The following is a 21,115-nucleotide window of genomic DNA, read 5'->3' as shown; positions in this document are numbered from 1 at the left end:
ATATTTAGTGCACTAAGATATGTTCTTGAGGACTTACACAACTTTGCCAAGCCAGAGAAACTCCATCAACTCTCCAGTTTTGTGTGTTGTTGCACATTTAGGAATGTTGACTTTATTGCAATTCTCAATCTTGATAGCATTCTTTGCCAGGTAGTTTCAGACAGCATTAAGTCTTCAAGACTTTTTATTATTATTATTATTCACCAAGTTTCCTGTGCCTTTGATATAATATACCAATATCAATCTTACCCTCTCTTAACCATTTTCATCTCATTTCCCTGCTCTCTTCACAGTTGCTCCACACCCCATCTCATTAGGCAGAGAAACAGATATCTACCTGTCATTCATTCAATTGTATTTATTGAGCACTTACTGTGTGCAGAGTGTTATATTAAGCACTTGCAATGTACAATTCAGCAACAGATGGAGACACTCCCTGCTCAACAACGGGCTTACATTCTAAAAGGGGGAGTACCTACCACACACACTCAAAAGTTCTCCACTGAACACCCTTTAAGGGAGGTAGAAAGGAAGATCTCAGTAAATTAAACTTGTCTGAAAATTTCCTCAAAAGAAGAGGGGTGGAAATGGTAGTATAGGGGTAGGGAGAGCAGAAATCTGAATAAAAATAAATTATTAATAAATGTAAAGCAGCAAGGCCCAATGGAAGGAACACGGGCCTGGGAGTCAGATTACTTGGGTTCTAATCCCAGCTTTATTAATTGCTTGCTATGTGACTTTGGGAAAGTCACTTAACTTCTTTGTATCTCAGTTCCCTTGGTTTCCCTCCTACTTAAACTGTGAGCCCCATTCATGACAGGGACTGTGTCCAACCTAATTCACTTGTATCTACCTCAGCACTTAGAACAGTATATAACATATAGTGCTTAAATACCACTAAAAACAAATTCTGGTATTAAGTGCTTTCAGTGGGCCATGCGCTGGAGGTAGATAAGATATAATACAATCAGATCAGACACAGACCCTGCCTCACATGGGATGCACAGCTTAAGGGGAGAGAGAACAAGTATTTCATTCCTATTTTATAGATGAAGAAATTGAAGCACAGAGAAGTTGAGTGATTTGCCCCAGGTTATATAGCAGATAAGTGGTGGAGATGGGATTAGATCTCAGGTCTCCTGATTCTCGGTCCTGTGCTCTTTCCTCTAAGCCCTGGAAGGGAGATGTGGCAGAAAGACCCAGCCCAAACAATCCACAGAGACAGACAAAAAGGGAGCCAGAGAAGCACCAGCCTCCCTATGCTCCATAATCAGTTGTATTTATTGAGCACTTAATGTGAGCAGAGCACTGTACTAAGCACTTGGGAAAGTATAATACAACAAAATGACACATTCCCTGTCGACAGCGAGCTAACAATCTAGAAGGAAGTGAGAGTCTCCTTGTTCAGAGGATTCAAGTTTAGAGTCTAAAGGGTCTCCTCCCCATTGCCTCTTCTTCTGCAGTCTCTCCCATACCTTGCCTACCTTCTTTGTGGGGAATGGAAGGATGGATGTTAAAAAGAAATTCCTGAGGCTTGGATAGGTGTTTCTGATCACTGACATTATTCTTTGTTTTCTTGATATAATAAATTCCCATAAGATTCTCTGCTAGATTTCTCTTAAAGCCTCCTTGACTTTTCAGCCCATTTTCTCAGCTGCAATAGACATTCTTGCCACAAGAGTCAGGGCACTGTTGGAATCCTCTCTGTACCAATGAGGATGGAGTCAAGTGTGGTTGCTCTGCCCTTGGTCAAGGACACCAACCAAGAAGAGAAGCTCTAAAAATTTATCTCTTTGTCTCTCTCTAAGGCACTTTCTCTCTCTCTCTCTCTTTGTCTCTCTCTCAGGATTAAGTGGATGGAGGGAACATTAGCAGAATAAAGTTGGTCCCATGGAATCCCCTGGCTCAGGCTGAGAGCTGCTCTCTGCTTCCCTCAAGGAGTTGGTGATAGTCACACTGTGGATAGGTAGATGTGATTCTAGCTGTATCAATGTGAAGGACTCAGCTCAGGAGTTCCTAGTGCAGAAAACAATCCTTTCTGAAGCCTCAGAATTTAGGTCTTGCTTCATAAGAGAGCCAGCCCAGAGAAATCCCCCACCTCTAGAAGGGTGGAGCTCAACCGGTACTCGTGCCCGGGAGAACCACTGGGGACTGAAAACAACTCCAGAGCACTAAGGGCATCAGGGAACTGCCTACGTTAAGGAGATGAGTTAGGAGATGCAGAAACAAGACGATTTCCTGACTTAAGGATTTAGGTCATCAGGTCTACACCTGCGAATGTTGTGGAAGGGCTTTTCTATCACACATTGGCCTCTTGTTTTCTTCTTTTTGTTCTACTCTCTGTTTATCTTGGCCTTCCCCAACCAGTTCCAGCTCACATCTGTTGTGTGATCTTAGCCCAGTCACTCATGTTCTCCGCGCTTCAGTTTGCTCATCTGAAAAATGGCTACTAAATATATGCTTTCCCTCCCCCTTAAACTGAGCCCTATGTGGACAGGGGTTGTCCCTGATCTGATTGCAGTCTTATTTACCCCAGGACTTAATACTATCAACACTTCTAGGAAGGAATAGTGTAGGTAGCCCCAAATTAGGGAACTTTAATCTGCCTCTGCATGGGGCTACAAGTCCAGGTACTGAAAAAGGAGAGGAGTGAGGAAAGCTGTCGGGAAAGTCCAGGGACACCCCATGGTAGCAGAGACTCCATGTGCGGGGAACCGGGGTGTCTGGGGTGCATGACAATGAGTGGGAAGGTGGGGGGCAGGGACCAATGCCAGCTTCATGGTGGAACCAGCCTGGGTTCACTTCTCTGCTAGAGAGCCTGGGCCTGAGAAAGGCAAGAGTACACTTAGTATAGTACTTGGAATATAGTAAAATCTTCAATACTGTAATAATAAATATAGTAATCATTACTATTATTAGTAAATCAAAATTTATTTTTGTGGTCACCCAGGGTCCGGAGTGGGAGAGGGCAGCAGCAACATTAGTCTATATTCAACTCTGAGTGAGATTATGGAGGGTGAAACCAATCTCCAGAGATCTGGTCAATTAAAAACTCTCCCAACTGGCCTACTTCCTCGCAAATATTCCATTGGTGGCAATTCAATGGTGATGAAGCTTCCTGTTGGGCTGGCAGGGCTCATACTTAGGATGGGTGATGGTGGTGCTGAGCTGTGAAGCATTTCTTCCCTTTTGGGCTCTGGATGTGAAAGAACTGAGAAGCAGTGTGGCCTAGTGCATTGAGTGTGGGCCTACAGGTCTGAAGGACCTTGAGTTCTAATCCCATTTCTGCCACTTGTCTGCTGTGTGACCTTAGGCCAGTCACTTCACTTCTGTATTCCTCAGTGATCTCATCTGTAAAATGAGGATTTAGATTGTGAGCCCCATGTGGGTCATGGACTGCATCCAACCCAATTATCTTGTATCTACTGCAGTGCTTAGTACAGTGCTTAGCATACAGTGCTTAACAAATACCATAAAAAAACCCTGACATAAAACAATGTCATCCTGCTCATTTCTCAGTTGTTGCTGTTGAAGGAAGTTTTCCTGGGTACCAATCTAACATTCACATTGAGAGAACAGGAGACTTAATAAAATCTGATTTTCCCTTTCACCCACTCTCTGTGATGGAGTCTCTGGGAGCCCAAAGTTTTGGAGAATTGTATGTCAGGTGAGCTAGCAAGTTATGTCAATCAAACACAGCCCCCTTGATTTTATTGGTTTTAACCACATTCATTCATTCAAGAGTATTTATTGAGGGCTTACTATGTGCAGAGCACTGTACTAAGCACTTGGAATATACAAATAGGTAACAGATAGAGATAGTCCCTGCCCTTTGATGGGCTTACAGTCTAATCGGGGGAGACAGACAGACAAGAACAATAGCAATAAATAGAATCAAGGGGATGAACATCTCATTAGAACAATAGCAAATAAATAGAATCAAGGTGATGTACATCTCATTAACAAAATAAATAGGGTAATGAAAATATATACAGCTGCGCGGATGAGTACAGTGCTGAGGGGAGGGGAAGGGAGAGGGGGAGGAGCAGAGGGAAAGGGGTGAAAAGAGGGCTTAGCTGAGGAGAGGTGAAGGGCAGGGTAGATGGGGAGCAGAGGGAAAAGGGGAGCTCAGTCTGGGAAGCCCTCTTGGAGGAGCTGAGCTTTAAGTAGGGTTTTGAAGAGGGGAAGAGAATTAGTTTGGCGGAGGTGAGGAGGGAGGGCATTCCAGGACCGCGGGAGGATGTGGCCCAGGGGTCGATGGCAGGATAGATGAGGAGACGGTGAGGAGGTGGGAGGCAGAGGAGCGGAGCTTGCGGGGTGGGCAGTGGAAAGAGAGAAGGGAGGAGAGATAGGAGGCGGCAAGGTGATGGAGAGCCTTGAAGCCTAGAGTAAGAAGTTTTTGTTCTGTGCGGAGACTGATAGGCAGCCACTGGAGGTTTTTAAGAAGGGGAGTGACATGCCCAGAGCATTTCTGCAGGAAGATGAGCCGGGCAGCGGAGTGAAGAATAGACTGGAGCGGGGACAGAGAGGAGGAAGGGAGATCAGAGAGAAGGCTGACACAGAAATCTAGCTGGAACATGCAACCCTTCGCACTGCCCGTGACGTGACAGGAAATCAGACACCACGGGCTGAATGACATCAAGGAAGCACACTGGCTGGTGGAGTCATGAGAGCTGTTTGCATGGAGTGGTGATGTCGACAACCTTGGAAGGATGCTGGAAGTTACAAAGTATTGACATTGCCAATGTTGTGCTTGTTGTACATGGATTCACCAGTTGACCCCAGGGCAGCTACTTGAGTGGATTGGGGAATTAAAAACCCTACACCAACAGGAGGAAATTTTACCTGATGTGACACACTGTTTTCTGAGCCTAATTTTGAAGATGTGAGTTTCTTTATGCCGATTTGAGGAAAAAAGGTATATTGCACATGGAGCAGAACAGCTCTGCTGACATGAGGGAGCTTAGTTTTCAGGCTGGGAAAGGATGTTGATAATTCATATACACTGTATTTTTACATCTCACCTTTGGCCCAGACCTTCAAGATTTTGTCAGTTTTTTTATCTATCACCTGTTTTGTTTTCCCCAAAGAGCTACTGCAGAGATGAGGGTATAGCCATGATTAGATTGGGGAGAAGTTGTGGGACTGCCTGTCTGCCTTCTGGAAAAAGCTCTAATATCAGATTTTGAAGCCAGCTCTAGGGCAACCCCCAGAAACTAGGTTACCAGACCCCCGACTAGAACAGAGCATGGTAGAACATACTTACTTCAACCCACGTGCCCTAGTAGATAGAGAATGGGCCTGGGAGTCAGAAGGCCCTGGGTTTAAATTCCAGCTCTTCCACTTAATAATAATTATGATACATGTTAAGTGCTTGCTGTATGCCAAGCAGTGTTCTAAGTGCTGGGGTAGATATAAGATCTCAGGTTAAATACAGTCTCTGTCCCACATGGGGCTCAGTCATAATCTCCATTTTAAAGATGAGGTAACTGAGGCACAGAGAAGTGAAGTCACTTGTCTGCTGTGTGAACTTGTATTCTCTGCCTCAGTTGCCTCATCTATAAAATGGGGATGAACGTTGTTAACCCCAAGTGGCATGCGGACTGTGTCTAACTTGATTAGCTTGTATCTAGCATTTAGATACTCCAGCATTTAGTGGCACATAACAAGCACTTAACAAATGCTATTTTAGAAACTACAACAACAACAAAAAATCAATTCCGGATCTCAGCCCACCTCCACCTGGCCTGGAAGCCGTCCCACTAGCCTGGCATGGTGTAGGAGGTTACCTACTGTCCTACCAGTTACCTTGGCAAGTAAGAGGTTGAAGAAAGACATTTTCTGACTCCTTGGGAGCAGCTGGCCATGTGGAATCTGTCTTTTCTAGAAGACTGGTCCTCAGGGTGCCTCCCTGGTAATAGAAATGGGATGGAATGGAATGAAATTGAAAGTCAAAAGGGCCCTGTAATCATTTTACAGACTGCCGGGGGCCCTGTGCTCAACCACCAGCATTATAACTAAGGGTAATGTACTAGTGACTGAATTACAATCAAAGCAGCCATAAGACCACAGAATGTGTACTGAGCTTATTTAAAGCATATAGAGTCAGATTATGATCTGCCGCCAGCATAGTATGGGCAAATCAATATCCATTCACTCCCTCGAACTGAAGCCAAGAAGCCTTTGGTTAGAAGGGGTAACTGATCAAAAAGATATAATTATAAACTTATTCCATAGGGGAATTTGGGGGTATCGGGTTCTCATCCCCTTTGCCCCTTTCCCAAATGAATGTGTAAGATCAACTTCAGGGCCAAGGCTAGGGGGCAGTCTCTTTCTCCTTCTCCTTTAACTTCCCTTTTTCCCCTGCTCTTTTCTTCCTGTCTCTCCCTCATGTCTCACTTGCCTCTCTCTTTGCTCACTTCTGCTGGCTTGTTGCCTCCCCCCTGTTCTCTCACTGCTTCCTTAATCTTTCCTCTTTTCTCCCCCTAGTTTCTCAGGGGATCTCTACACAGGTTGAAGTTGTTTTCAAAATGAAAAGGTAAAATCAGACCATTTTATGATGTATCGGTTCTCAATTATTTCTCAAAATAATCAGAAGTGTTTCTTGTATGGGGCAGTGCGGAGGAGCAGAGTTACATGGAACAAGTGAATCTGGACACTCAGCTCAAACCTCTCTGTGTGAGGAGTGGGTTCAGGAATAAGCACTCCCTCTCTTTTTCCCTCTTCATCAGAGGCCTGGACTCTCAGTGTCCTGCCAAACCTATGGTCTGTGGTGTCTGGAAAAATTCCCTTTGACCTTCCTCAGTCAATCAGTGGCATACGTTGAGACCTTACTCTCTGCAGAACACTATACTAAGCACTCAGGACAATAGAGGTAGTATATCTAATCCTTGCCCTAAAGTAGCTGATGATATAGGGGGAGAAACTAACATGAAAATAAATTATAGAAAAGGGAAGCAGCTGAGTGTGAGGAAATGTATGTAGGTGCTGTAGATGGGAGGTGGGGTGAGTAAGTATTATGTGGTAAGGTGACACAGAAGGGCAGGGGACTAGTGAGGGGAGTTGAGCTAGTCAGGGAAGGCTTTCTGGAGGAGGTAATACTTTACTAGAGCTTTGAAAATGGGGAGAGAGAAGTCTCTCGGAAACAAAGCAGGAGAGAGGGTGTGAGCAAGGGGTTAATGACAAGAGAGCTGAGAGTGAAGACAGTGAGTAGGTTGGGAATAGAAGAGTGAACTTTATGGACTGGAGTGCAGAAGGAGGACATTATTAAAGCTCCATCTCCTTCATGAAACCTCCCCAGGTTATCTTTGGTCATTTTGGGTATCACTTAGCACATATATGTACATCTCTGTACATAATGTGGATGTTTGCAACAGAATACATGTTTTAAGCTAGGTGCCTCTTTCACTCTTGCCTTATTTCACTCTTCCTTGCACATTTGGAATTGTATTGTGTGTACACATTTGATTGTAATCTTTTTGATAGAAAAGGTAGAAGTGATTGATATTGGTGTGTGTGCTTGTGGCAGATAAATCCAGTAAGTTACTGTTATGTTTTCCTTGCCAAGGGGAATGTAAAGATTGTCTTTGCTGCCCTGATGCTTGTATTCCATTGAGCGACTATAGCAATAGGCTTGCATGGCTGATGAACAGAATGTCCACTGAGGGAAAAGGTAATATTTTAGAAAAGGGAAGCTTATTTGATTGAGAAGAACAGGAAAATCCATAAACACTAATGCAATAGATTCAAACAGGAAATTAGTTGGGACAAATAGGATTTTGAAGAGCACCTTCCAAAGCAAGAAACTGGACAGCTGGAAGCCTCAGCTTTGATATGTTCCTGGATGAACGATCCATAATGTGTTACTAGAAGGAATTGCCAGGAGAACTAGATGATTCTTTGTTAAATATTAAGATGCATCTCATTGCAACCACTCCAAGGAAGCAATGCGGTCTAGAGGAAAGAGCATGGAACTGGGAATCAGAAGACCTGGGTTATTCCCTGGTTCATCACTGGCCTTCTGTATGACTTTGGGCAAGCCACTCAACCTCTCTGGGCCTAAATTTCCCAATGTGAAAAATGGGGATCAAAATATACTGTGATCGCTGTAGGAGAAAGGAACTTTTAACTTGCATACCCCAGTGCCTCTAGCATAAAGTAAGCACTTAATGAAAATGGAAAGAGCACAGGGCTGGGAGCTGGAGGATCTGCGTTATAATACTGACTCCACCACTTGGCTGTTGTATGACCTTGGGCAAATCATTTGACTTTTTGTGCCTCAGTTCCCTCATCTGCAAAATGGGGACCCAATTATCTTGTAATAATAATAATAGTTGTGGTATTTAATCATTTACTGTGTATCACTGCACTAAGCACTGGGGTAGATACAAGACTATTAGGTTGGACACAGTCCCTGTCCCACATAAGGCTCACAGTCTTAATACCCACTGTACAGATAAGGGAACTGAGGCAGACAAGTGAAGTTACTTCCCCAAGGCCACAAAGCAAGCAAGTGATGGAGCCAGGATTAGAATCCAGGTCCATCTGACTCCCAGGCCTGTGGTTTATCCATTAGGCCATGCTACTTCTCTTTCTACCCCAGTACTTAGTACAGTGTTTGGCACATAGTATGTGCAAAACAAATACCACAGTTATTATCATTATTATTATTGTTGTTATTATTAGCAATAGCTCTTCTCTGGGCAAATACTATGCATGAGGGCATCCCTGGTCATTCGGCTTCTCTCTGCTAGAGCACTTCTCTTTGCCCAGATCCTCTCTTATTATTGGCTGTCCTCCAACCATTGTCAATAGGTTGGTAATTTTCATGTTGAATTGTACTCTCCCAAGCACTTAATACAGTGCTCCACACATAGTAAAATACCATTGGTTTTTATGCAAAAAGAAAATACTCTTTCTTTTGGAAGAAGACCTGAGGAATGAGCATTTTCTCTATTCTAGGAATTTCTAGGTCTTCACTCTTTCCTCCTTTCACACATGTGAGGCTAGTATATCAGAGCCCATCACTGTCATGGAGAGCAGTAATGCTAACATTTCTTCAAGTTGGTCTGGTAGTCTCTGTCAGTGACAGAATACCTGGCTGAATGTACCACTGAACTCATCCAATCAATCAATTGTATTAAGTGTTTTTTTTATGGGGAAGAGCACTGTATTTAACACTTGGGAGAATTCAGTACAGTTCATTCATTCAGTAGTATTGAGCGCCTACTGTATGCAGAGCACTGTACTAAGTGCTTGGAAAGTACAATTCGGCAACAGAGACACTCCCTACCCAACAGGCATGATCTCTACCCTGGAGGAGCTTACAATCTTTCCAGGAAGACAGACACTAAAATAAATTACAAGTAGGGGAAAGCAACAAAGTTTAAAAATATGTACATAAATGCACCTGGGGATATTGCTGGGGCTGGAGAGAGGTGAGTGCCCATGGGCTCAGGTGACACAAGTGCTGAGGTAGTCATGTTGAGAACATTGGGAGGGGAGATGAAAGATTGAAGGAAGGCCTCCTTTAGGAGGTGGAATTTTAGAAGGGCTTTGAAGATAAGGAGACCAGTTGTCTTCTAGATTTGAAGGGCGTTGGGGGAGTTCCAGGCAGAGAGTGGGCATGATTAAGATGCTAAGGGTGAGAAAGAAGAGAGCAAGACACTGAGCGAGTCTTGAGGAACCAAGTATGAGAGCTGGATTATAATGGAAGAAGAGTGAGGATAGGTTAAGGCCAGGGAGCATTACTGATTGATCCATTACCTTGAAAGCAATGGTCAGGAGATTTTGCTTGATGCAGACATGAATGGGCAGTCACTGGGGGATTTTGAGTAGCTCATTCAATCATATTTATTGAGCATTTACTGTGTGCCAAGTACTGTACTATATGCTTGAGAGAGTACAATATAGCCACAAACAGACACATTGCTGCCCACAATGAGCTCAAAATCTAAAGGGGGAGATAGATGTTAATATAAATAAATTGCAGATATATACAGATATATACATTTGTGCTGTGGGGATGGGAGGGAGGTTGAATGAAGAAGCAGTGGGGAATGGTATACAAAATAATGTTCTAGAAAAATGATCCAGGCAACAGAGTCAAGTATCAAGTGGAGAGAGGAAAGGGGGGTTGCAGGGAGGTCTACAAGAAGGTTATGGTATTTGGTATTAATTTGCTATTATTAATAATTAACAATTATGGCATTTAAGCACTTACTATGTGCAAAACCCTGTTCTAAGCACTGGGGTTGATACAAGGTATATCAGGTTGTCCCATGTGGGGCTCACAGTCTTAATCCCCATTTTACAGATGAGGTAACTGAGGCACAGAGAAGTTAAGTGGTTTGCCCAAGGTCACACAGCTGAGGTGTGGCAGAGGCGGAATTAGAACCCACAACCTCTGACTCCCAAACCCGTGCTCTTTCCACTAAGCCACACTGCTTCTTCTCGTGGACCAATGGTAAAGTGTCTGACTGGAGATCAGAAGGTTGCATGTTTAAATCACATTGGGATCAGAAGCAGTTTTGCCTAGTGGATAGAGCTCAGGTCTGGGAGTAAGAAGGACATGAGTTCTAATCCCAGCTCTACCACTTGTCTGCTGTGAGATCTTGGGCAAATCACTTAAAATACCTGTGCCTCAGTGACCTCATCTTTGAAATGGGGATTAAGATTATGAGCTCTATGTGGAACATGGACTGTGTCCAACCTGATTAGCTTATATCCACTCCAGTGCTCAGTACGGTGCCTGGCACATAGGAGCTTAACAACTAGCATTTAAAAAAAAAAACAACAAAAAGGCCTGGATCAGTGTAGTGGTTGTTTGGGTGGAGAGGAAGGGGCAGATTTTGGAGAATGTTATGAAGAAAGAACAGAGATGATTTAGTGACTGACTGAATATGCTGGTTGAAAGAAGTGAGTCAAGGATAATGCCAAGACTATGGATTTAAGAGTTGGAGAAAGTTACCGCAGGGGAGAGGATTTGGAGGAGAAGATGTCTTGTTCATTATTTTATTAGGTAACTCTAGGACCCGAGAGTGGCAAAAATCTTACCCTCATGTACTGCTTCCATTTCCAGGAAAAGGTCGGCCCCTCTTGGCTGCCTCCCCTACCTCTTTGATATCCAGAAAGGATGGAGAGAAACATATTACTACTCTTCTTTTCCTAATCCCCCTTCCTTGGATTCCTCTGCCTTCCTCAAAATTCCTTAAATTGGTTTTCTGCAGCATGAGGCAGGTGCTCCCAGACTTCCATGGATGTTTGAAAAAGCAGAGCAGGAAAATAAGTAGGCTTAGCCTAGCTATACAACAACTAAGGGAATAATATAATGAATGTACACATACACATAGAGAAGAGAGGGAAATTGTTTAGGGTAGTATAACTAGGAGTAATGGCATCCAATTCCATCAAGTTGCCATCTATTTTCAAATCTAATCTGAAAAGATATGTTTTTCTCCCTTGCCAATACCTCTTAATTTCTTTCTTCCCCTCCATTATTTAGCTCGGTAAACTGTATTATTTATCTCAGCAAAGCATTTTTGGAAAACAGTTTGTGTGAATGATGTTGTACCAATGAAGTTGAATTGTGCAGCTTTGAAGCAGAATCTGGGAAAATTAATGCTGACAATTGGGGAGTGTTTCTGTACTCAAGGATCCTCCTTGCTGCCGCAGAGTTGTCTGTCAGAGGACAGCTGAGATGTAGGTCATTTGAAACTGAACTAATAAAAGTTTTTAGTGGGTTCTCCGAGGACTTACCCCCAGGGACAGGGTTGAGGTCACCCAACAGCATGTCTCCCATAGTAATAATAACTGGGGTAAAGAGCTTACTAAGTGCCAAGCACTATACTGAGCAATGGATAGATACAAGATAATCAGGCTTGAAATAGTCCCTCTCTCTCATGGGGCTTGCAGTCTAACAGATGAGGAACAGATGAGGAGTGATGAGGCACAGATAGGTGAGGAGGCTGTGAGGTTCACAGTCTAATATGAGGAAACTGAACAGAGGCATAGATAAGTTTAACTAACTTTCCCAGCTTCACACGGGCACTTGGTGTAGTTGGGTTTAGAACCCAGGTCCTCTGACTCTCAGAGCCATACTCTTTATACTAGGCCACTTTATTTCTCGTAGTGTTGCCTAATTGTACAAATTCATTGGCCAACTCCAGCATTTATGTACCTCAGCACTTTTGTACACATGCAATTCAACTGTACATTCAAGTACCCTATTTGTAAATACTGTTGTGTCTGTCTCCCCCATTAGATTGTAATCTTCTTGTGGGTGGAGAATGTGTCTTTATTGTGTCCTTTCCAAGCTATTAATACAATAAATTGAACCCAGTGGGAGCAAAATACATACTATTTCTACTATTTTTGCATTACTATTACTATAACTAATAATGATGATTTTAGAGATGGAGCTACTTCCCTGCTGGAGAATGGATTCTTTCCAGAAGGGAGTAGTACTAAGAGAACACAGGATCCCTAAAGCCAACTTTGTAGTTAAGCAGTCCGTCAATGGAATTTATTGGGTGTATACTGTGTGCAGAGCACTGTACCAAGTGCTTGAAAGAGTACAAAACAATAGAGTGGGTAGGGACATTTCTGCCCACAAGGAGCTTACAATCTAGAGGGGGCTAGGGTAGGAGAGGTAAGGATACACTATAACTTCACTATGCTGGGCTTCTTTGAACTGAGGGATAGCATGGCCTAATGGAAAGAGCACAAGTCTGGGAGTCAGAGGACTTGGCTTAGAAATCAAGGTCTGCAGCTTGACTACTTTGTGACTCTGGGCAAGTGATTTAACTTCCCTATGCCTGTTACCTCATCAGCAAAATGGGGATTAAGACTTTGAGCCGCATGCGGAACATGGACTGTTTCCATTGACTATCTTGTATCTATCCCAGTGCTTAGAACAGTGCTTGGTGCTTAACAAATCCCATTGAAACAAAACAAAAACAAGTGTCCTGCACACTCCTTGGAACTAATCAAGCACAGTATGAACCTCATTCTTCGCAGTCTTAAGGCAGGTGGAGATGAGGGCACTGGGGAGTGGAAAGGAAAGCTGGATTCACAGAAAAACTTCGGAGGGGATCAGAACTATGAAGAAAAATATAACAGCTTGGGTAGACAGCCAGATTTTGGTTATGCTTATCCAGGCTCGGGTGACTAAATCCCAGTCTGAGAACCTCATTTTGCCTGCTGCTGTCATCCTCACCAAGTCTTGAGAGAGACTCACTCCCTTTTACCTTCCCTCTGACAGCAGGAAACTGACTGATGCTCACACTGGGGTATGTAGCTGCTTAAGATGTGTTTCTTTGCCCATACCTTTCTGGGTCCTGAGAACTGAACATAGGGGGGATGCGTCATTCACTATCCATTAACCCAAGTCTCTTCTTGGGGTCAGACAGGGAGACAGAGGCTTCCCAGTGTGTCAAAATCACTCGTCACTGGGTCTCAAAGTCAGGTGATTGTTGCATCCGGATTCCAAATCCCAGCTTGATGTCATGACCCACTGTCTTGTGCGGAGACCTACAAGCACCAGCTCCAATGGAGACGACTGATCCTTGGCAACACTTCATTCTTTAAAGGCTATTTGAGAAGACATGCCTGGCAGACCAGTAAGCTCTGAATAAGCACAAGCAGTTTTAGTTATTCATAGGGGAGATGTTACTGGGACGAATAACAATAAGCCGAATGGCTTATTTTAATAATGACCTTCAGGAATTAAATAAAAATACAATAAGCGTGGTAGATTAGGAAGAGCAAGCCAATTAAACAGAAACATGCTTTGTAAAAACATGACAGATAAAGCAGGGCTCAACCTCAGGAATCAGTGAGGGAGGTTGAGTCCCTCTTGATTGGTCTAATCGGTGGGGCGGTGAGGGGCTTGAGCCCATTGAATATTTCAGGAGTTGCAGCTTGTTTTGGAAATAAAGTGGTAGGTGGAAAGGCTATTGCTGTGTTTCTTTATGCTTTCAGTAAAACCAAGCACAGGGGAGGGCGAAGACGGGGATGGAGTTAGCATGGAGCCGGAAGGCATAGAGTAACAATTCCCCAACTTTAATATCTGCTGTTTCATTTTATATTCATCATGTCAGCATAATCTGCTTTTATGGGAATCGTCTTGGTTCCCAACCAAATGCAATTTAGGCCCTTTTTCCTTAAAGTCTGATTGTAATGTGACTTGAAGACTTCAATGAAATGTTTATGTGTAAGGAACGTAGAAAGAGAGAGGGGGAAAAAATGCAATTGAAAAAATCAATCAGAGGAAAGTTGGACTCAGATCTCTCTCACATTCTCACTGATGGACTCTGACCTTGTCTGCAGGATGAAGTTTTCTTTTGAAGAGCTACCCACCCACCTCAAAGGGAAGTTATGAGGGCAGCAGTACATGCATTCAGCCTGCTACTTAAACTATATCCAATCAGAGGTTGTGGGTTCTAATCCTGACTCTGCCACTTGTCAGCTGTGTGACTTTGGGCAAGTCACTTAACTTCTCTGTGCCTCAGTTACCTCATCTGTAAAATGGGGATTAAGACTGTGAGCCCTTCGTGGATCAACCTGATAACCATGAAACTACTCCAGCACTTCTAACAGTGTTTGGCACATAGTAAGCGCTTAACATACTATCATTATTATTATTATCTTGTATCTACCACAGAGCTTAGTACAGTGAATGACAAATAGTAAGCACTTGAAAAGAACCATAAAAAGAACATTTCAATGAATTACTAGGCTCTGCCCCCAAAATAGAGGTAGTCCCTTCTCTTGGTCAAATGAAGTTCCTCCCCTTACCCTCTCTGCTCCCCAGAATTGTAAAGTATTTGAGAGAGCCCTGCAATCTTGCTATTATCATTCAATGTTTACTGTGTTCCAGTTGTTGCTGTTGTGAGTTAACATTTACTATCTGCTGACAGAGCATTCAGAGTGCACAAAACATGGAAATGAACACAGTCCCTGCCACTGGGCTAAATTGGTTACTTGAAAGTCTGTTATGGAAGGGGGAGGCCCACCTTGTATGTAATCAGATGGAACCTTTATTAAGAATTCCCAGCATGTGTGGAGACACCCCAGTGGCTTTCCAATATGAGATAGGCAGCCAGGCTACAACATAGGAAGAAAAGATGTGGAGTCTTATAAGAGCTATGTGCTACAAGGCAGCAGATGTGGAAAGAGAACTTTTCTCCTTAAGTGATTCAGAAGTGAGTTTTATCAGTAGGGGTTTGAGACTCAGACCTTAGTTAGGGGTGTAGGGAGATATCTGTTGGGGATCCATGTTCATCCTAGTGAACACACTACAGGAAGCAGTTGTAACCTAGAGGAAAGAGCAGGGGCCTGGGAGTCAGAGGGCCTGGGTTCTAATCCTGCCTCTGCCCCTTGCCTGCTGTCTGATCTTGGGCATGTCAACTCAATTTTTGGTGACTCAGTTTCCTCATCTGTAAAATAGTGACTAAATACTCATTCTCCTTACTATTTAGACTATTGAACCCCATGTGAGACAGGGGCTAATTATCTTATATCCACCTCGGTGTTTATTAATAATAATTATTATTATGGTATTGGTTAAGTGCTTACTATGTATCAGGCACTACACTAAAGAAGAAGTGTGGCTTAGTGGAAAGAGCATGGGTTTGGGAGTCAGAGGTCATGAGTTCTAATCCCAGCTCCACCACTTGTCAGCTATGTGACCTTGGGCAAGTCACTTAACGTCTCTGTGCCTCAGTTACTGCATCTGTAAGATGAGGATTAACTCTGTGAGCCCCAGGTGGGACAACCGGATTGCCTTGTATCTATCCCAGAGCTTAGAACAGTGCTTGGCACATAGTAAGCACTTAATTATTATTATTATTACTAAGCACTAGAGTGGATACAAGCAAATCAGGTTGGACACAGCCCCTGTCGCACATGGTGCACTCAGTCCCCATTTTACAGATAGGGCAACTGAGGCCCAGAGAAGTGAAATGACTTGTCCAAGACCACACAGCAGACAAGTGGTGGAGCCGGGTTTAGAACCCATGACCTTCTGACTCCCAGATCCATGCTCTATCAACTAATGCTGCTCCTCTACAGTTCTGACAGTTCTTGACATGTAGTAAGTGCTCAATAAACATTTACTACTACCATGGGCAGGGGTCATGGGAAAAGGAAGGGGAGGAGGGGTTGGTAATGTTTTTCCAAAGCTTGTGTTCACAGGATACATATTCCCACTCCTCCAGGGGTGTCTATCAATATTGAACTCCCAAACTGACCCCATAAGAACCAGTAGTTGTTTATAGATTGAAGAAAGGGAAATGTAGTCTTTCAAAGAGGCTGTGAAATTGGGAGTGTGATGATCTATGATTCCAGAAAAGGAGATGGAAAAATTGCTCTGCTCTGGTCAAACATAACAATTTAGCTGTGCTTGCTGTCTGACGAGGAAACTATTGTCTTGTGGAATATGTAGTTGAGATACTTAGGCACCAAAAAAGCTGGGCTCTATTCCCAAGTTTGATATTGACTGCTGTGATCTTAGGAAAGTCACTCAACCTCTCTGGGCCTCTTTTTTCACTCTATAAAGCAAGAATATTAATGTCCAGCCCACCTCAAAGGGAAGTTATGAGGACAGAAGTACATGCATTCAGCTTGCTATTTATACTATGTCCAACCTGATGATCTTGTATCTCTCCCAGTGCTTAGTACAGTGAATGACACATAGTAAGTACTTAAAAAGAACCATAAAAAGAACATTTCAATAAATTACTAGGCTCTGCCCAAAACATAGATGCTACTACTCTCCTTTCCATACAAAAATAATAAATTCTAAAGATGTTATTTAAATGCTTACTAAATGCTAAGCACTGGGGAAAATAACAACACAACAGAGACAGTTCCTGTCCCACAGAAGGCTAACAGTGTAAGGGGGGTTGAGGTGGGGTTACAGATTAGGTAGTCCCATTTTATCAGATGAGAAAACTGAGGCACAGAGAAGTTACGTGACTTGCCCAAGGCCAACCAGATGGCAAGTGGTAGAGCCAGAACTAGAACCCAGGTCTCTTGACTCTTAGTCCCATGCTCTTTCCATTAGGCCATGCTGTTTCCCATACCAATGAAAAACTTAGATGATTGCCCTCCTCTCACATGCTGACAGGCACTCAGATTGTCCAGAGAGGGAAGCTCAGTTTAGAACTTCTCCTGGATTCGTTCCAACCCCTCTCAGGGAGTAAGGCAAATGTCAAACCTGAATTACAAAGACCTCGTGCTCGCTGGTGAAGCGGAGATAATAAACTCTGAGGACAAACTCTCTCGTCCTCCTCGCATTTGGAACTAAGCAATGCTGGCCATTGTCTTGCATGTATCGATGGAATAATTAGCAGGGTGCTGAGCAAGGAAGTTTGCCATAATAGCCTAACCTTGTCTCTTTGGCTGGCTCCCAGCCAGGGGCACAGCTGCAGGCCCAGTATGTGGTGATAGGGCAGGGGAAATCTGATTGACAGGACCCTAAGTGGAAAGGAAAGAAACCTGTCTCTAGTTTTGCCCCGAGAACAACAGGCAACTTGTCTGCTGCTTTTTAACCCCACTTGGCAAATACTATTTGCCCAGAGAACCCACAGTAAGAAGGAGAGAAGCAGAATCCACAAGTGTTTTGGAAATGGGGTGGGTGTGGAGGATGGTTCTGATACCTTGTCAGTAGAGCTCTATTTTTCTAAGAGCTTTCACATTTTCATTTTATTACAAGAACAATTCTGAGAGGTAAGGAGCAGCAGGTATTCTGCTGCCCACTTTGAAAAAGAGGAAATGTAGGTCCAGAGAGGTTAGGGGATTTACCTATGATCTCAAAACATAATAGAGTCAGGAATAAAACCCAGATCTCCTGGCCCTCAGACCCATGATATTCTGCTAGGCCAGAATGTCACAAAAGTTGGTCTACTTCCCAAAACTCCACCGTATGGGAGTACCATTTTCCAAAGATTTCCCACAGATTATAAGAGAAAAGGGTCAGAGGGAGTGACGATAGCACATTTCTTTATCTAGCGGAGCCAGCCCCTAAGTGCATCTGTTGGAGTCCCATCAACAGTTGGGTGGCTGCATTTTGCCTGTGGGTCCTCTAAAAAGAGGATCTCTGGCTTCTGGTCTCTGGGAATTCCTCTTTCTAATATACCGTCATCAAATTGGTTTAAAAATTAGGGAGTTACTGTGATCTATGCTGAATGTGACTCTGTCCTATTTCACTTAGGCTATTTCATTTTACCAATTTCCAGTTATGATATGAAAATTGAAATCACTCTGAACACATACTCTATTGTATTCTGTGAAGTACTTAATACTGTGATTTGCACAGAGTATAAACTCAGTAAATGCCATTCATAGATTTAGAGAGAGGATCCTAACCCACCTTCAAATAGGGCAATAGGATAGGAGGGATTTCTTCCAGGAGCTGTACAAAGCCCCAGACAAAATTCCTGATGCTCCTTTTGTTATTTATATTCTGATGATGAGTCAGGGCCCCAAAGAATGAATGGTAGAGTCTGTAGGGAGCCTGGTCTCCTCTCTTCAGGTGCCTTTCCCCTGATGTCTGAGCAGGAGGAGATGCTGTGCCCACTGGAGATTTTCTGCTGGAAACAGAGCAGGAGTGTGAGGGATGAACCCTGCAGTAGGATCTCATATAATGGTTGGTTGGATACCCTTGGTGGTACATTTAGAATAAGCTTGTTTAATGCTGTGTGGCTTTAACTGGGCTTTGCGCTCCTCAGCCAGTTTGTGTGGTTCTCCGTTACTGGAGAGCAGGCAGCAGTCAGTGGAAACACCAAATGAAGACAATGAAGAAAAACGGGTTGATGATTTGCGTGTGTTTGCCCCACCTGCTGCCCCGTGGGTATTAGAAGGTTGTGGGGGAGTCTAAAAAGAATGGAATGGAGATGGTGGTAGAGGGGTATATGACTCCAATTACAAACCTGGGGGGTAGCAGAGAACCTGCCATGCCTGGCTGTTTGCTCATCAGTTCCAAAATTTTTTCAGTGATGTGGTTGGCCAAGTGAGTGGGGTGGGGTGGGTGAAGAGGAGATGTCTGTTCTGAACCAGAACCAAGTAGATTAGGTCATTCTAAAGACTTTCTAGAGGACTTCAGCTAGCCTCCACTTCCTTTCATACTAGAGATATTTGCCTGGTAGCTCTTCAGGTGCTTCTTGGGGAGAGGTGGTACAATACCCCATCCCAGTTAACTCTGACTTCCTTCAAAAGGAATGGTTTCTGTTCTCCTATCTTCTCCCTGTGAATGAAGCACATTAGAGAAGCAGCTTGGCTCAGTGGAAAGAGCATGGGCTGGGGAGTCGGAGGTCATGGGTTCTAATCCCGGCTCCGCGGATTGTCAGCTGTGTGACTTTGGGCAAATCAGTTCACTTCTCTGGGCCTCAGTTCCCTCAACTGTAAATTGGAGATTAAGTCTGTGAGCCCCACGTGGGACAACCTGATCATCTTGTATCCTCCCCAGTGCTTAGAACGGTGCTTTGCACATAGTAAGCGCTTGGCAAATGCAATCATTATTATTAGACCCTCAAGACTGGCTTTCCGAAGATGTTACCTTATCACTGACTCTCTGCCCAAGGTAACTGGCACTCAGTACACATCATGAAGGCAATGAAGAGAAAATATGAAGCTCTTACAAAGTTGTGAAATCCCTTTTTGAGCTGAACCCTTGGAAACAACCTTAAACACTTTTCAGGATAAACTTGCTGATCTGGCTCTGCCTGCCTATCTCCAGGGTGCTTCTCTCCTAGATCTGGGTGTCATCAAGAGAACAGAATGGCTGCTTGCCTCACCCAACCATTTGGCTTGGTTTCTTTCAGAGATGTCGGGCACAGTGGCGGATATCTCCCTGGTGCACTGGAAGCAGCAATGGCTGGAGAATGGCACTCTCTACTTCCACGTATCCATGAGCAGTGCTGAGCAGCTGTCTCGAGCCACCCCTCCCACACTGCAGGAACCTTCAGAGATTGTGGATGAGCAGATGCACATTCTGCACATCTCCGTGATGGTGAGTGAACTCAGTCTTCCTAGATAGGAGGTCAGTAGTTTGGATCAAGCACCTGCTAGGTCTGGACCTAGCAGGAAGCCAAATTGAGGATCTGTACCCTATGGTCAATGCTGAGATTGAGGTGGAGTTAGCAGGAAAGAGCTGGCCAATGTAGAAAGTTGTTGGGATAAGACACCAAAGAGCACTTGGGGGCTCCTGATGTCATTTGAACTGACACATCCCCATCCATCACTTGTCACCAGTGACAAACAAATAATGTTTTTAAAGCAAAATGAAAGGCTCGCCTCTGCCTTGGCCTTTTGATTCCCCGAGATCTATGGAAATGTCTGTTTAGCATCTGCCACCATTCTGTGTCTGGGCCCAGGGGTCTGCTCTAGGAAACTGTTGACTTCAGGGAACCCTCCCTGGTTTCTTCCTGGACCTACTGTATAGATTTCCCCTCTTGTGCTGCTTCTTAGAAGCGGTAATGATGTTTATCTTGGAGCAGTGATGCTAAGAGTGATCTGTCTGAGCTCGGAGCAAAGGTCCTGCAGCACTGCACATTGGTTGGAAAAAATACAAGACCCATGGACCATGTAGGCCATTGAATTTTGGGAAATATATACTGGAGTTGGTGTTTGGAATATATATTCTTGCTCACTGATGCTGATTTATGAGTTTCTTGCATTTAAACAGTCTCATTTTTGTCTGAACAGAGACAAGTAGGTTTGCTCTTTAGCAGAAAAAAAAACCAGCCAGTCATCAACTGAAATGTTGCAACTAACTTGTGGCATGTGAGGGGAAAATCAAGACCTTTTGTGTTCCTTAAGGAGTGTGTGTGTGTGTGTGTGTGTGTGTGTGTGTGAGTGAGAATGAGAGACAGTTGTCAATAATATTTTTTTTTCATTTTTTCCAAAGTGATGAGCTAAGCTCTTAACCACATTATGAGGTGGCTGTTCTTAATTATGTGCAGTTTACAAACCCATAGTTACGGTAAATGAAAGTTTAAATCCCAGTGCTATGGAAAAAGGGAGGGTGTTTGCTTAAGTTTAGGTGAGAGATGCACCAGGAGTCTACACTTGTGGGGTGCAGTTGGGAAGGGTGCAAAATGCAGAGTTGGGTGCA

At 43.8% G+C, this 21,115-nt stretch overlaps 1 protein-coding gene across 2 annotated transcripts in view; it reads left to right on the top strand.

The window, feature by feature from the left end:
• The window catches only part of ASTN2 (astrotactin 2), an 869,558-nt gene that overhangs the window by 115,691 nt on the left and 732,752 nt on the right, over positions 1 to 21,115 (top strand). For both annotated transcript variants that reach the window (XM_029062728.2, XM_029062729.2), the window contains exon 2: positions 19,824 to 20,011. In XM_029062728.2, coding sequence (XP_028918561.1) covers positions 19,826 to 20,011 — 186 coding nt within the window. In that variant the 5' untranslated portion in view covers positions 19,824 to 19,825. The remainder of the gene's footprint in view (positions 1 to 19,823; positions 20,012 to 21,115) is intronic.

The sequence above is a fragment of the Ornithorhynchus anatinus genome, chromosome 4 (assembly GCF_004115215.2).
Source record: "Ornithorhynchus anatinus isolate Pmale09 chromosome 4, mOrnAna1.pri.v4, whole genome shotgun sequence".
NCBI classification, from domain to species: Eukaryota; Metazoa; Chordata; class Mammalia; order Monotremata; family Ornithorhynchidae; genus Ornithorhynchus; species Ornithorhynchus anatinus.
This window is presented reverse-complemented; position numbering and strand designations above follow the sequence as displayed.